We start from the raw sequence: 17654 nt of genomic DNA, 5'->3' as shown, positions 1-17654 counted from the left end.
TCATAAACTGACATGCTGTTGCACATTTAATCTCAGCCCTTAGATTCATTTTGTAATTGACTGGAAGTCGTTTCATTACAAGAACTATTCACAATATTCTAAATCTCAAAAGATCAGAGAAATTGGTTTATCAAATTAAATAATCTTTATATTTTAATATAATGTTTTCACTTTTCTATATTACTGGCTGTTAGTCTTCAGCTACCTATCAGTTTCTTGTTTTCTCTGCTTTATTCTAACATGCTAAGAGGAGTCTGCCTCTTGCCAAATCCTTTCAGACTCTTTGGAGATTTCCTTTGGTGCATCTTTCTCACAGAATTCGCATGTTGTACAGCCATCATGTATTACCACATATTTTTCTGCTTCCCTGTAGTTTCACAGCCAAGACATTGACTGAGTTCCTTACCCTTGCCAATTATTGTAAAATTGATGGGGACATTCTGCCCTGCTGCTTGTACCTGCCGCAATAGTGATTAAGTATGGGCTGTTTCTTGTCTTCTATTCTCTTACCCTCTCCACTCCGCCTCTCTCCCACACCTTTTGTCCCTTTTTATGGTATCTTTTCATTTCTTATTCCATCTCTTCCCACTGTCTTCCTCTTTGCCCCCCCACCCACTTTTGCAAATTCTTGTTTTCCTGGTTCTTTCCTTCCCTTTGCTGCCCATCGCCTGGATCCACTTAAACCCTCTCTGTCCTCCTCTCACATCTGTCTTCTTCACTCTAGCATTTAACTCAGCTATTTTCCCCTCATGCCCTTCATTCTCATCCTTTGACCATGTTCTACCTTTCCCTCTTCACTTCCTGGCCTCTAACTTAGAGAGACCTTTTACCCATGTGCACTACCATAGAATATGAACTCGTAATTAGTTATCATGTGATGTTGCTTCAGTCATGCTATGATAATTTCTTCAGCTTGTTATATTCACTTATTTTTCTTCCTGTGTTCATACTCGGGACACCTTTTTCTCAATTTGACCAACTGTACTTTAGTGTGCATGCCTCAATGTCATTGCACTTAAGTATGATGAGCATAAACAAGAAAGTTTGTCTCCAGAAATTCAGAGGGGAAGGACAAAGCTACATTATAAAAAGGCATCTTTGGTATTTTTGAAAGAATAGAAGGCAAGATCTTTTGGTATTAATTGAAGCACGTTTCAGGAAATTGAGAGCCCTATCCCAAATGTTTTTTTCCTACCCATGGGACACGGGTGGCATTGACTGGGCCTGCATTTATTGCCCATTCTAAGTTGCAATACAAAGATGGTACTGGTGAGTTGCCTTCTTGAACCGCTGCAGTCCATTAAAGTAATTCATTAAAATTAGTGGACAGCAGATAATTGGCTGGTGTATAGTGTTTTTATGTGTACTGAAGTGTAAAATATCCACGTACTATATCTAAATCATTTTTCTATTTAAGAATGTAAAATTCATAAATGTAAAATTCAATCTTTATTAAAAATTAGACAATACTGATGGTATTCAATTTTATTCTAAGCTGGTACAGTGTAATCAATTTACAAAAATTCATTCATAGGATGTGGGCTTTGCTGGTTGTGCCAGCATTTATTGACCATCCCTAGTGCACTTATCAAGGTGGTAGTGAGCTATTAGCAGAGTGTTGTCAGGGCCCAAAGGTTTGCCATCATTCATTGTCTCCAGCTGTTTTTTGATATCATGTGCAGCTGTGAGGCTAGGAACATCTGGAGCAAGCATAGTTGTGTTATCCACACAGCACTCTGGATGAAGCCTTATCTTTTGCGCTGATGTGCAGCACTGTCCTACCATTGAGGATGGGGTTATTTATGGAGCCTCCTTCTCCAGTAAGTTTTAATTGTCTACCACCATTTACAATTGGATGAAACAGAACTGCAGAGCTCTGATCTGATCCATTGGTTGTTAAATTGCTTAACTCTATTTATCACTTTCTGCTTGTGCTGTTTGGGACAGAAACGAACCTGTTTTGTAGCTTCACCAGAGTGATATCTGATATTTAAGTCAGCCTGCTGCTTCTTCTGACATGCCCTTCGGCATTCTTAATTAAACCAGGATTGATCCCCTGGCTTGATAGCAGTGGTGGAGGGCAGGATATGCCAGGCCATAAGGCATGAGGTTGTGTTTAAGTACAGGTCTGCTTTTACCTGATGGCCCACAGCACCTCATGGATGCCCAGACTTGACTTGTTCAGTCTGTTTGAAGTCAGTTCCATTCAGCATGTTGATAGTGCTGTACAACATGATGGAGGTGAACACAGGACAAGTGTGGTGGTCATTCTTCCATGGACAGATGCATCTGCAGCAAACTGATTGGTGAGGATGAGGTAATTTATGTTTTTGTCTCTTGTTGGTTCTCCTATCACCTGCTGCAGACCCAGTCTCACAGGTATATCCTTTAGGACTCGATCTGCTCAGTCAGTAAAGGTGCTGCTGAGTCACACTTAACGATAGATTTTGAAGTTTGCCACCTGAGTTCATTCTGCACCCCTGAAGCCAATAGTGCTTCCTCTAAGTAGTTTTCAACATGGAGAAATACTGATTCATCAACCTAGCCCGTATTTGACCTGATGCCATGAGACTTGATAGGATCAGGTAAATTCATAATGAACAACAAAGAGATGGCAGACTAGTTGAAGAAATACTTTGGATCTGTCTTCACTAAGGAAGACACAAATAAGTTTCCTGAAATGCTAGGGGACAGAAGGACAAGCATGAAGAGGAACCTAAGGAAATCCTTTATTAGTCAGGAAATGATATTGGGGAATTAATGGGATTAAAACCTGATAAGTCCCCAGGGCCTGATGCTCTGCATGCCGGAGTACTTAAGGATGTGGCCCTTCAAATAGTGGACATATTAGCTATGATTTTCCAGCTTTCTATATAATCTGGAAGAGTTCCAATGGACTGGGGGGTAGCTAATGTACCCCTACTTCTTCAAAAAAGAGGGAGAGAGAGAGAATGGAGAATTGTAGGTCAGTTAGCGTGACATCGGTGATGGGGAAAATGCTGGAGTCATTATTAAGGATGTAGTAACTGAGCATTTGGAAAGTGGCGACAGAATCGGTCTAAGTCAGCGTGGATTCACTGAAGAGAAATCATGCTTGACAAATCTTCTGGAACTTATTGAGGATGTGACCAGTAGAGTGGACAAGGGCGAATCAGTAGATGTTATGCACCTGGACTTTCAACAGGCTTTTGACAAGAACACGAAAGGTTGTGGTATTGGAGGTAAGGTATTGACGTGGATGGAGAACTTGTTAGCAGGCAGGAAGCAAAGAGTTGAATAAATAGGTCCTTTCAGAGTGTCAGACAGTGACAAACGGGGTACCGCAGAGTTCAGTGCCGGGACCCCAGCTGTTCACAATATACATTAACGATTTGGACAAAGGAATGGAATGCAATATTTCCAAATTTGCAGACAACACTAAGCTGGGTGGCACTGTATGCTGTGAGGAGGATGCAAAGAGGCTGCAGGGTGACTTGGACAGGCAAATACTTTGCAAATGTGGATAAATGTTCCCGGTGTTGAGGGAAGTCCAGAACTAGGGGTCACAGTCTAAGAATAAGAGGTAAGCCACCAGGACTCAGATGAGGAAGAATTTCTTCACTCAGAGTTGTGAACCTGTAGAATTCTCTACCACAGAAAGCCGTTGGGGCCAGTTCATTAGCCAATTCAAGAGAGAGCTGGACGTGGCCCTTGTAGCTAAAGGGATCAAGGGCTATGGAGAGAGTGGGAGTGGGATGCTGAAATTGCATGATCAGCCATGATCATATTGAATGGTGGCATAGGCTTGAAGGGCCGAATGGCCAACTCCTGCATGTATTTTCTGTTTCTGTATGTTTCTATCAATGTTGACTGTTCAATGTTGAGCACTCCCAGAGCAACTCCATCCCAACTATGCTGCCACCTCTGCTGGGCTGGTAATCGTGTTTTCTGGAACATTGTGTGTAAAGTATGATTCCCTGACTGTTACTATGACAGGCTGTTGCTTAACTAATCTGCAAATCAGCTCTCCCAATTTTAACGCTAGCCCCAAATTTTGGCAATGAGGACTTTGGAGTGTTGATAGGGCTGCTTTTGTCAACTTTAATTTCCAGTGCCTAGATTGATGCTGGGTGATCGATCTTAAGATTCTTGAGAGTTGATAAAACTGAATGATTTACTAGGGATTTCAGAGGGCATTCAAGAGTCAACTACTTTTTGAGTCTGGACTCCATGTAGGCCAGACCAGGGAAAGACAGCATGTTTTTCTTCCCTAAAGTACATTAGTGAACCAGATGGGTTTTCACAACAATTAACGATTGTTTCACGATCATCACTAGACTTCTAATCCCAGATTTTTTTTATCGTATTCAACTTTCAAGTCTGTTATGGTAGGATTGGAAACTGTCTTTCTGGTTTATTCAACTAGTGACAATACTACTGCACCATTGCTTCCCTGGTTAATGTATTGGTTTAAAGCTGATTGAACAAATGATGAGATTGAGGAGCCTGTAAAATCGGTATGTTCTACTTAACATTTAACAAAAACAGTTTAAACCAATCACACAAAAATAGTGGTAAATATACAAAAATAAGTGAAAATGCTTTTGTATTCACAAAATAAATTAATAGTGGATTTGTTTGTTGTATTTAAATGGCAAATCAAATGTTGCTTCACTAGTCAAATCTTTTATTTTTGTTAAACTTGAACAAGTTTGAAACAATTTAAAAGCTTGATTTTCATAATTTCATATATTTTCCTTGCAGGTTTCTAAAGCCCATGGAGGTGCAAATGCCCATAAACAAGTGGCTTACTTATGGGCAAAGAGCCTGGGAGGAGAGTCCGCAGTTAAGTTGCTAACTAAATTTGGTCTTCTGGAAACAGCAATTGACTATGCAGCTGATAACTGGTGAGATACATGTAAACATAAATGGTAATTTAAGTAATTTCATATTAAATTATTTGAAATTTCCTCTCTCCTTCCTGTGTCAAGCCCTAGGAAACAAAATAAGTAGCATACTTAATAGTGATAGGGACAGCCTGAAATGAGTCCATGAAGGCTGGTATCCCATCACCAAGCCACCCTTTATTTACAGGGATAGTAGGAAGTGCTGATGCTGAAGTCTGAGATAACAAGGTGTGGAGCTGGAGGAGCACACCAGGCCAGGCAGCATCAGAGGAGCAGGAAAGTTGACGTTTCGTTTCTGAAGAAGGGTCCAGACCCGAAATGTCAGCTTTCCTGCTCCTCTGATGCTGCCTGGCCTGCTGTGTTCCTCCAGCTCCACACCTTGTTACCCTTTATTTACACGTGCATAGTACAAGATACTGACCTAACTAGCACAGAGCAGACTTCTAGAGTGAACAGAACCTCTGACACACCTGTTTATATTTGTTAGCCAGGTCTCCCTCTTTGGAGCAGGTTAACAGCCCCAGTCAGGGATCTCATATTCTATAAGATCCATATGGCTGACATCGTACCAATCACTTCATCCCTCCCCTTCTAAGTCCTGGAACACAGGACTGTTCTTTTTCTCGTAGCTTCTCCTGAGGCTTTTTTGTGTCAGTTCTGTTTCCTCAGACTCTGCCTCAAATACTGGCAATATGTACCGGACCGTAGCCCACCTCTTGTGCCTGGAGCATCTTGGCTGAAAGTCGTCTTCAGGCGATAATGGCATAGAGACTGCAACACCTGTCATGTCCATCCTGTCCTCAGAGGTTTCTGTAACTCTAGGCGAAGGGGCAAAATCCATGATTTCTGACATCCTTGCCGGATGTTTGGAAGGGCCATTTATGTTTTGCTCCTGCCCTGTTTGCAAGGTTGCAGCTTTCATGTGGTCCACTTGCTTGTTCAGGACTGTCTCACCTGCCCAAACTTTGTATGTCACGGGACCTTGGCTTCGTGTTGGCCATGCCTCTTAACGAGGCAGGGCTATTCCCATGGTTTCCACACCAAACCTTGTCCCCACTGTCTGTCTTGCTCAAAGGAGTCTTTTGTCTGGCATTGACATTCCTGATGCCATTTCACTGCCTCTTGTTCCTCCCCATTATGCCATCTGGGAGCTAACACTACCCTGATATCATGCAGAGAAGCATTGCACATCAGCACCGCATCTCACTTGGGATTGTAGTGTGCCACCACCTTGGACAACAGTAGCTGCTTCTTCACTTCTCTACAGCCAAGTCTTGGCTATGAGACCATTTGGAAGGCTGACCCTTTCTCAATAGCAAATGTATGGGTGCTAGGATGGAGGCCAGGTTACGTATACGTTTTCCATAATAATTCACCAATCCAAGGAAAGTCATAAGCTCCAGTAAAGACGTAGGATCCATGGCACCTCTGATCTCCCTCACTTTATCTTCCAACGAGTGTAACCCAATCTTGTCAACTCTGTAGCCCACGTACATCACTTGGGGTGCCTGGAGCACACATTTTTCCATCCTAAGGCGTATACCCGCCTTGGAGAAACATTTAAGCACTATGTCTAAGTTTTGTAAATGCTCTTTATTGGTCTTCTCAGTTATTAAACATCATCCACATAAATAACAACTTGCGGTAGACCTTGTAAAGTGTTTTCTATCATTTGCTGGAAAATGGCACAGGCTGATAATATCACAAAAGACAGTCTCATATTCTGGTACAAACCCTTATGGGTATTAATTGTAGCGTACCTCTGGGAGATCTCATCTAGTTGCAGTTGCAGGTAGGCATGTCTCATGTCCAGCTTTGTGAAGGACAGACCCCTGCCAGTTTTGCATACAAGCCATGTTTGCAAGGGATTGGGTATCTATCCAGCTGCGAAAAACGCCTCACTGTTTGTTCAAAACCCCACAAAGGTGAACCTACTTGTCGGCTTCAAAAATTGGTACAATCACTACTGCCCATTCCACAAACTGTGCTGGTTTGATGATTCCTGCACCTTCCAGCCTCCTGATTTCTGCCTGTACTTTTGCATGTAAGGCGGGCCTTGAATAATCATGGAATATGCTTCTTGGTCAATGTCTAATGTGACATTGGCCACTTTGATAGTCCATAGACCTCCCTGAAAAATTCCAGGTATTTAATTAAGACTTCACTCAGACGTCCATTTTTCATTTGAAAAATGTTGAACCAATCAAGTTGAACATTTTTCAACAAATTTCGCCCCATCAAGTTTGGGTCCAAACCTTTTACTACAATCGGTGGTAACTGAATCAGCTGCTTCTCTTAAGAGACCAGAACCAAAGTTTTACCTTTAATCTGTAGGGCTTCCCCAGTGTAAGTTCTCAGCCTGGATGAGGCCTTAGTTAAACTTAAGTGTTGGTGTCCAGAGCAAATTTTGGTAAAGATTGGTTCCACGATCACTGATACAGTTGCACTTCCGTTGGAACTTGGTGACCATTTAATCTGACATTTATTTTGATTGGTTCTGATTTGGATGTTACTAAGCAATTTAACTGTTCTAAATCAGCTGTAGGTGGAATTTCCAGGGTGTGCGCTCTCCTGGATACTGGCCTATGAGTTCTCTTACTCAGTTCAGGCCCAGTGGGACTCTTTTGCTGTCTTGAATCCGCATGCCATCTGCAACTATGATGGCCTAATGGCCCAGATCCTCAAGAAAATTTTAACTATTTGGCCAAGGTTTGGCTTTGTTTTGGAGTCTTGCTGTGGGCTGACCTATGGTCCCTTCATTCAGGGCATGTCCTGAATTGCTATGCAATTGCATTCCCTCAAGTGGTGTTCCCCACGCTCAGTTGGCCTGGGAAGGGTGTCCACTTCCATTACCATACCCTGTAACTCATAAGCTCCACTTGCAACATTTCTAACAACAAGGCCAGTTTGAAGTCCCTTTGGGCTTCAGCTAGTAAGCACTTTCGCATGGTCACATTGTTAATCCCACATAACAAACAGTCTCTTAGCATCCCACTTAGGGTTAAACCAAAGTCACATGCCTCTGCCAGTCATCTTAACTTCGTCAAAAGTCTCAATTCTCCTGGTTCTAAAATTGTCAAGTAAAACCAATAGCGTCTCAGAACTGGAGGTGGCTTAGGGTCATAATATTCCTTCGCTAAATCCATCAACTTGTGAAAGGTTTTAGTGTCTGGTGCCTCCGGGAAAGTTAGACTCCTAATAACTGAAAAGCTGCCTGTACACACAGTGCTAGGAGAATTACTTGTTGCTTTTCGACTGCTTCAATGTAATTTGTGTGGAAAAAATAATGCATTCTTTCCACATACTGGGCCCAGTCTTCGACGGCAGGATCAAACGAATCAAGCTTCCCAAATAGCAGCATGAAGCTAGAAATGCTTACTCCAATTCAGTGACAACTGTTGCGAGCGAATCTCTTCAGGGGCATGCTTTTCTCTCGTCGCCACTGAAATAACTCCACAAAGGCCAGTATCCCGTCACTAAGTCATGCTTTATTTACATGTGCAAAGTACAAGACACTGACCCAACTAGCATAGAACCTGATCGTGAGCAGAACCCCTGACCCTCCTGTTTATATCTGTCAGACAGGGCTCCCTGATTGGACCAGGTTAACAGCCCCAATCAGGGACCTCATAGACTATGAGATCCATGTGGCTGACATCATTACAATCACTCACAACTGACTTCAAAGCAAAATCCTGAAGCATTGAAGGAAAATGCTCTTGATAATTTCTTAACCCTTTTTCTTACAGAGTTCATTTGAGTAAAGTTATCCTCCTTTTAAAAGCAAGATCAGGGAGATTTAGATCTTAGGGCTCTTTCCTGAAGGGAAGCTATCCCCTGAGGCACTGCTTAAGGACTGTTGACTTGGCAAATCCTTCTGGTCACTCACAGCTCTGTGCAGTACACTGTGTGATCCCTTCTGGTTTAAATTCTAATGCCTCCTAAGTGTATGTCTTTGAGCTGGTATTTGTTTGCAAGAGGGAGAATGGAAGCCATGCAGTATCTTGCTGAGAAAGCAGGATAGATGTTGCATGAAAGTTAATGTGTAGGATGTCATGTACTTCATTTTGAGAAGACTAATAAAGAAAATACAAAAGACGTCAAAACATGGAATAGTGGAGCAGGATGAGTTAGAGTTCACTTACGTAAACTTAAGAGTTAGAAAATGAATGAGGAGGGGGATAGTGAGGTGGAGCGGGTGCAATAGGAATGAGGAGATTGAGGTATTTAGAGGGAGGCTTTAAAGGAGAGTGAATAATTTTATGCCTATCAGCAAAGGAAAACTCAGCTGATTAATAGCCAGTAAAACTTTAAATTGCTGAGGTAATGAATTCCTTGTAGTAGTATCTCTAGCTTAAGGCTTCATAACGGGCAGTGGTGGAGTGGCAAAGACCCTGGACTAGTAATCTAGAAACCCTGGCTAATATTCTTGCAACGTGGGCTCGTACCCCATCATGATAGATGATGAGATTTGAATTCCTTAAAAATCTAGCATAAAAATCTAGCATAAAAAGCTAGCGTAATGGCAACCATCTAACCACTGGCAATTGTCACAAAAACAATCTGGATCACTAATGTCCATTAGGGAAGAAATCTGTCAACCATACTTAGTCTGACCAACATGTGATTCCAGAACCATAAGAATGAGAATTAGGGATGGTCAAATAGCCAGCAATGCCTACATCCCATAAAATATCCATAAAAACAGTTCAGCAGCTACTATATTGGTGGCAAAATATGGCTCACGTTATTATAATGAACAGTGTGTCAGTTGTTAAATTTAAATCTTGGATTGAGATTAAATTTGCAGTCATTACAACTGAAGTTAGAGGAGTGAACCAGTCCCAGTCCTCCGCTGGTCAAAGCAAAGTTTTAATTTAACCAAGGTGGTGATATAGTCAGTGTATAAGCCTTGGACTAGATTAGATTTAACCTTACGATCAAATCAGCCAAATTTATTAGTCAATGGATAATAACTAGTTTATTACAAATGAAGTTAATTAACAAAGAGGTAAAGATTATTAACAAACAGCTTGGACTGTGCAAATATATGCATTTATGCACAGCAAATCTGAGGAGAACGAAAAATACACACTCTACAGGGTTAAAAGTACGAAGTGACAGTTAAAAACAGAAGAAAAGGATTAGTCATGATTGTCCCAAATGGTGATCTCTACCCAAAGTTATTCTGCACACAAAAACTGTTGGTACTCGGATGTCTTCGTGCAACAGTGTAGCGAGCTGAATTCCCTCTGCTAGAGATAGTGAGTAAAGTTCAAAATTCTCTTCAGGAACCCTCTAAAAATTGTAAAGGGAGGTTTCAGCTCACATACTTTGCTGAAGGGAATTGTAAAAGGAAAGGGAGCAAAGAGTTGTTGATCTTTAGGCAAGATATTTTGAAATCTCCCTGTCTGGCTTCAAAATACAATAATATCCATTTGAAACTCTGTTACTTGCAGATGCAACATTGCTGGTGTTATACTTAATAATTTTTGCAAAGCGTCCGTTGTAAAACATTCAGGATTTATGTACATACATGGGACCAGTCAATCAATGCTTTTAGAAATCCTGTGTGAAATCCTGTGTGTAATGTTTAATGACCAGTTGAAAATTATTGAGAATATAAATGATTTTTTCTAATAATGCTTCTGTGCAAATCCAAATTCTATGTATGTCAATACAAGTATAGCAGGTATTGTTACTTTGTGACTGTATCACCCGATAAATGAGTCGGTAAGATTGAGAAAGCAGCCCCGAAAACACAAAGTTAAACACCTAAATGCAGAAATTGATGGAGAAGTAGAAACCAGGGCAAACATGACTAAGAACAGACAGGGAATTGCTGTTGAAAAGAGCAGGGGAGGTGGTCTGAAGTGCATATGTTTCAGTGCAAGAAGTATAATTGGCAAGGTAGATGAACTCAGAACGATGGTTAGTACTTGGAACTATGACATTATTGTGATTACTGAGACTTGGCTGAAAGAGGGACAGGACTGGCAGCTGAATGTCCCAGGATTTAGATGTTTCAGGTGTGATAGAAAGGGATGTAAAAGGGATGGGGGAATTTGCATTACTGGTAAAGGAGTATCTCACAGCTGTTCTGAGGGAGGATATATCAGAGGACTCTTGCAGCGAGGCAATATGAGTAGAACTCAGGAATAGGAACGGTGAAATCACAATGTTGGGTGTTTACTACAGACCTCCCAACAGCCAGCAGGAGATGAAGGAGAGGATATGTAGATAGATTTTAGAAAGATGTAAAAACAGCAAGGTTGTTTAACTTCCCCTGCATTGAACTGGGACACTCTTCGTGCTAGGGACTTCAATGGAGCATTTCATAGATTTTATAGAATTTGTAAGGACTATTCAGGAAAATTTATTGACACAGCATGTAAGCAGTCCAACCAGGGAAGGAGTTATACTGGATCTAGTTTTGGGAAATGAGCCCGGCCAGGTGAGTGAAGTTTCAGTGGGGGTGAGTTTCGTGAGTAGTGACCATAATACCATGAGTTTTCAATTACTTAACTAACTTGCTAACTTGTTCGAGTTTTTTGAAGAGATGGCGAAGATGATTGATGAGGGAAAAGTAATTGATGTTGTCTACATGGACTTCAGTAGAGCCTTTGAGAAGGTTCCTCATGGCAGACTGGTACAAAAGTGAAATCATGTGGTATCAGGGTGAGCTGGCAAGATGGATACAGAACTGGCTTAGTCACAGGAGACAGAGGGTAGCGGTGGAAGGACGCTGTTCGGAATGGAGGGCTGTGACTAGTGATTTTCCACAATGATCAGTGCTGGGACCTCTGCTGTTTGTGGTTTACATAAATGATTTGGAGGGAAACGTAGCTGGTCTAATTAGTAAGTTTGCTGACGATACAAAGATTGGTGAAGTTGTGGATTGAGGAGGATTGTCAGAGGATATAGCAGGACATAGATCAGTTGGAGGCATGGGCAGAGTAGTGGCAGATGGAGTTTAATCTGGACAAATGTGAGCTGATGCATTTTGGAAGGTTAAGTACAGGTGGAAATTATACAGTGAATGGCAGACTCTTAGGATTATTGATATGGAGAGAGATCTAGGTGTGCAGGTCCACAGATCACTGAAGGTGGCATCGCAGGTAGGCAAAGTAATGAAAAAGGAAGGGTCCTGACCCGAAACATCAACTTTCCTGCTCCTCTGATGCTGCCTGGCCTGCTGCGTTCCTCCAGCTCCACACTGTTGTCTATGGCATGCTTGCCTTAATTGGAAGGGACATTGAGTGTAAGAATAGGCAAGTTATGCTGCAGCTTTATTGAACTTTGGTTAGGTCACACTTGGAATATTGCGTACAGTCCTGGTCACCACACTACTAGAAGGATGTGGATGCTTTGGAGAGGGTGCAGAAAAGGTTTACCAGGATGTTGCTTGATATGGGGAGGCGATGGCCTAGTGGTATTATCACTGGACTGTTAATCCACAAACCCAGGTAATGTTCTGGGGACCCAGGTTCGAATCCTGCCTTGGCAGATGGTGGAATTTGAATTCAATAAAATATCTGGAATTAAGAATCTAATGATGACCATGGTTGTCAGAAAAACCTATCTGGTTCACTAATGCCCTTTAGGGAAGGAAATCTGCCATCCTCACCTGGCCTGGCCTACACGTGACTCCAGACCCACAGCAATGTGGTTGACTCTTAACTGCCCTCTGGGCAATTAGGGATGTGCATTAAATGCTGCCTAGCCAGCAATGCCTCATCCCGTGAATGAATAAAGGATGGGGGATTTTAGCTATGAAGAAAGGTTGGATAGACTGAGTTTGTTTTCACTGGAAAGTAGGAGATTGAGGGATGACCTGATTGAAGTTTATAAGATTGTGAATGGCATGGATAGAGTGGAAAGTATGAAGCTTTTTCCCCAGAGTGGAGGGATCTAAGAACTAGGGGACACAGGTTCAAGGTGTGAGGGGGTATATTTAAAAGCAATGTATGAGGCACGTTTTTCACAGAAAGGGTTGAGAGTGCCTGGAACGTGCTGCCAGTGGAGGTGGTGGAAGCAGACACAATAGCAGCATTCAAGAGGCACCAGGACGAATACATGAATAGGAAGAGAATAGAGGTAAGTAAAGACAGTTTTATTACGAAAGGGCAAAATGTGTCAGCGCAGGCTTGGAGGGCCGAAGGCTTGTTCCTGTGCTGTATTGTACTTTGTTCTTTGTTCTTTTAAAAACCAAAAGATAGACACCAATAAAATCTTAAGAAGAACTTTTCTAAACTAAATCCCTGAGGCCACAAACTTAACATTATCAAAGGGAAGGTTTTTGTTTAGTGCAAAAACGTTAATACGTCATGAAGGGTCCCAACCAGAAAATAAAAGTGACATAGAACTTATAATCACTTTACAAGGAAAGTAGATTAATAGTTGAAAGAAAAACACAGATAGAAAGATTGGGGAAAGGGTGGCCAATGGTATTAATTCAAGATCTCTTTCTGTGATTCTGGCAATTAATGAATTTTTTATGAAAAATCAAGAAATCATGTAGATGCATATGCAATAATTGCTTATGACGTGGTAAATTCTGTTTCAGCTCTTTCGATTTTGCTTTTGAACTGTCACGATTGTCTATGAAAAATAAAATCCCAGACATACATCTCAAACATGCTATGTATCTAGAAGATGAGGTAAGTTGTTACTTTTCTTTGTTGATATTTGATTAATTACAGGTCTAGTAGCACAGAAAGATCATATTTTTGATTGTGTTTGTGTCATTATCAACATGATGACATGGCATAAAGACCTAGATTAAATACTATAAATCAGATTGCTGGAGTGAAAGTACTATAATTTACATCGACTAAAATACATCTAAGAGATAAATAGCCCAAATAGCCCAGAAGAGGGCAGCAGAATGGTGACTCTGATTTGCTGAATGGGGAAGATCTGCATCAGTGCAGTTGCTGCTTCCAGAAAGTGGTTTGCGGAGGGGCTGTTGTCAAGTGACAGTTCGACCCCAAACACTTGTTCAGTGTTTCCCTCCCTACCTCCTTGTCTAACCAAAAAAAAGCGCACACACTCCACTGTGAGGACCAGAAGCAAAAGTAGTGGAGAGATCCAGGGAGCATCCTGGGAAGGTGAGTGAGGGAAGACCTTCTTTGGGTATTTGCAGCGACTAATAAGGGTAAGTGTTTAATAAATTTTCTTAAACAGCTTGATTGGGGATAGAAATGTCAGTCAGAGGGGTTAAGTGCTGCACTTGTGAGATGTGGGAGATCAGAGACATCTGCAGGAAGTGTATCCAATTTCAGTTCCTCACAGACCGCATGGATATGTTGGAGCGGCAATTGGATGTACTTGGGAGCATGAGGGTGGCAGAAAGTGTCATAAGACAGTAGTTTTAGAGATGTGGTGACACCCAAGATAGATGGGTGACTGCTAGAAAGGGCAGGCAGCCAGTGCAGGAATCCCCTGTGGTTGTCCCTGTCTCTAACAAGTATAGCATTTTGGATATTGTTAGGGGGGATGACTATCAGGGGGTAACAGCAGCAGCAGCCAGACTGGTGGCACCACGGCTGGCTCTGTTCTTAAGAAGGGAAAGACAAAGAGCACTAGAGCAGTAGTTACAGGGGACTCTATAGTTAGGGGTACAGATAGGCGCTTCTGTGGACGTAAAAGAGCCTCCAGGATGGTATGTTGCCTCCCTGGTGCCAGGGTTCAGGGTGCCTCTGAACAGGCAGAAAGCATTCTGAACAGACAGGGTGAACAGACGGAGGTTGTGGTATGTATTGGTTCTAGTGACATAGGTAGGATGAGTGACGAGCAGTTCAGGGAGTTAGATAGAAAGTTAAAGAGCAGGACCTCCAAGGTTGTAATCTTGGGATTACTCCCTGTGCCACGTGCCAGTGAGGCTAGAAATAGGAGGATAGTACAGGTCAACACATGGCTAAATAGATTCTGTAGGAGGGAGGACTTCAGATATCTGGACCATTGGGATCTCCTCCGGGGCAGGTGGGACCTGTACAAGAAGGACGGGTTGCATCTAAACTGGAGGGGCACAAATATTCTGGCTGCGAGGTTTGCTGGTGTCACTCGGGAGGCTTTAAACTAACTCAGCAGGGCGGTGGGAACCAAAGCAAAGGTGAATTGACTGAAAGGGAACGAGAGAATAGGGCCAGTAGAGGAAGAGCAGGCAGGGTGTGGTCATTAAACAATGTGGGACTGGTGGACTGAAGTGCATCTGTTTCAATGCGAGAAGTGTAAAAGATAAAGCAGATGAACTTAGAGCTTGGATTAGTACTTGGAACTATGATGTTATTGCTATTACAGAGACTTGGTTAAGGGAGGAGCAGGATTGGCAGCTTAACGTTCCAGGATACAGATGTTTCAGGCAGGATAGTGGGGATATAAAAGGGATGGGGGAATTGTGCAACTTGTTAAGGAGAATATCACAGCTATGCTGCGGGAGGACACCTCGAATGGCTCATAAAGAGAGACAATATGAGTAGAGCTCTGGAACAGGAAGGGTGCAATCACAATGTTTGGGGTTTACTACAGGCCTCCCAACAGCCAGCGAGAGATCGAAGAACAGATATGTGGGCAGATTTTGGCAAGATGTAAAAGAAACAGGGTTGTTGTCGTGAGTGATTTTAACTTCCCATATATTGACTGGGACTCACTTAGTGCTTGGGGCTCAGATGGAGCAGAGTTTGTAAGGAGCAACCAGGAGAGCTTCTTGAAACTGTATGTAGATAGTCCAACTAGGAAAGGGGCCGTACTGGACCTAGTATTGGGGAATGAGCCTGGCCAGATGGTCGACATCTCAGTAGGGGAGCAGCTCGGGAACAGTGATCACAATTCAGTAAGCTTTAAGGTACTGATGGATAAAAATAGGTGTAGTTGTCAGGTGAAGGTGCTAAATTGGGGGAAGGTTAATTACAACAGGAACTGAAAAATATAGATTGGAGGCAGATGTTTGAGGGCAAATCAACATACGGTATATGGGAGGCTTTCAAGTGTAAGTTGCTGGGAACTCAGGACCGGCACGTTCCTGTAAGGATGAAGGATAAGTACACTAAATTTAGGGAACCTTGGATAATGAAAGATATTATTAGCCTAATCAAAAAGAAAAGGGAAGCATTTATCACAGCTAGGAGGCTGGGGACACACGAAGCAAGGGTAGAATACAAGCAAAGTGGAAAGAAAATTAAGCAAGGAGTCAGGAGGGCTAAAAGGGGTCATGAAAAGTCATTGGCCAACAGGATTAAGGAAAATCCCAAGGCTTTTTATACATATATAAAGAGCAAGAGGGTAGCCAGGCAGAGGGTTGGCCCACTCAAGGACAAGGGAGGGAATTTATGTTGGAAGCCAGAGGAAACGGGCAACGAATTAAATGAGTACTTTGCGTCCATAGAGAAGGACTTAGTGGATGATGAGGCTGGGGAAGGGTGTGTATATAGTTTGGGTCATGTTGAGATCAAAAGGGAGGAGGTATTGGAGGTCTTGAGAAGCAAGGTAGACAATTCCCCAGGGCCTGATGGGATATACTGAGAGAGGCAAGGGAGGAAATTGCTAGGGTCTTGAGGGAAATCTTTGTATCCTCACTGGCTACAGGGGAGGTCCCAGAGCATTGGTGAATAGCCAATGTTGTTCCTTTGTTTAAGAAGGGAGGCAAGGATAATCCAGCTAATTACAGGCTGGTGAGCCTTACGTCAGTGGCAGGGATATTATTGGAGAGGATTCTTCGAGACAGGATTTACACCCACTTGGAAATAAGTGGACGTATTAGCGAGAGGCAATATGAAGGGGAGGTCGTGTCTCACTAACTTGGTTGAGTTTTTTGAGGAAGTGGTGAAGATGATCAATGAGGGCAGGGCAGTGGATGTTGTCTACCTGAACTTCAGTAAGGCTTTTGACAAGATCCCTCATGGACGGCTGATACAGAAGGTAGAGTCCCACGGGGTCAGAGGTGAGCTTGCAAGATGGATAAAAAACTGTCTCGGTCGTAGAAGACAGAGGGTAGCAGTGGAACAGTGCGTTTCTGAATGGAGGGCTGTGACTAATGGCATTCCTCAGGGATCAGTGTTGGGACCTTTGCTGTTTGTAATATATATAAATGATTTGGAGGAAAATGTAACTGGTCTGATTAGTAAGTTTGGTGACGACACAAAGGTTGGTGGAATTGCGGATAGCGATGAGGACTGTCAAAGGATACAGCTGGATATGGATCAGCTGGTGACTTGGGCAGTGAGATGGCAGATGGAGTTTAATCTGGAAAAATGTGAGGTAATGCATTTTGGAAGGTCTAATCCAGAGGAAAATATACAGTAAACAGCAGAACCCTCAGGAGTACTGATAGGCAGAGGCATCTGGGTGTACGGGTGTACAGGTCACTGAAAGTGGCAACGCAGGTGGAGAAGGTAGTCAACAAGGCATACAGCATGCTTGCATTCATCGGCCAAGGCATTGAGCTTAAAAATTGGCAGATAATGTTACAGCTTTATAGAACCTTAGTTAGCATTTGGAATATTGTGTTCAAATCTGGTCGCCACATTACCAGAAGGATGTGGTGGCTTTGGAGAGGGTACAGAAAAGATTTACCAGGGATGTTGCCTGGTATGGAGGACATTAGCTATGAGAAGAAGTTAGAGAAACTTGGGTTGTTCTCACTGGAATGACAGAGGTTGAGGGGCGACCTGATAGAGGTCTACAAGATTATAAAGGGCATGGACAGAGTGAACAGTCAGAAGATTTTTCCCAGTTTGGAAGAGTCTGTTACTAGGAGCCATAGGTTTA

At 42.6% G+C, this 17654-nt stretch overlaps 1 protein-coding gene across 1 annotated transcript in view; it reads left to right on the top strand.

Moving 5' to 3' along the window:
- Positions 1-17654, top strand: part of ift172 (intraflagellar transport 172) — a 174366-nt gene that overhangs the window by 108338 nt on the left and 48374 nt on the right. Inside the window, exons 29-30 of the mRNA XM_048597064.1 lie at positions 4744-4886; positions 13453-13546. Coding sequence (XP_048453021.1) covers positions 4744-4886; positions 13453-13546 — 237 coding nt within the window. The remainder of the gene's footprint in view (positions 1-4743; positions 4887-13452; positions 13547-17654) is intronic.

Source organism: Rhincodon typus, chromosome 5 (genome assembly GCF_021869965.1).
Source record: "Rhincodon typus isolate 14 chromosome 5, sRhiTyp1.1, whole genome shotgun sequence".
In the NCBI taxonomy this organism is placed as follows: Eukaryota; Metazoa; Chordata; class Chondrichthyes; order Orectolobiformes; family Rhincodontidae; genus Rhincodon; species Rhincodon typus.
The sequence above is the reverse complement of the archived record's forward strand: the minus strand, read 5'-3'. Positions and strand labels throughout refer to the sequence as shown.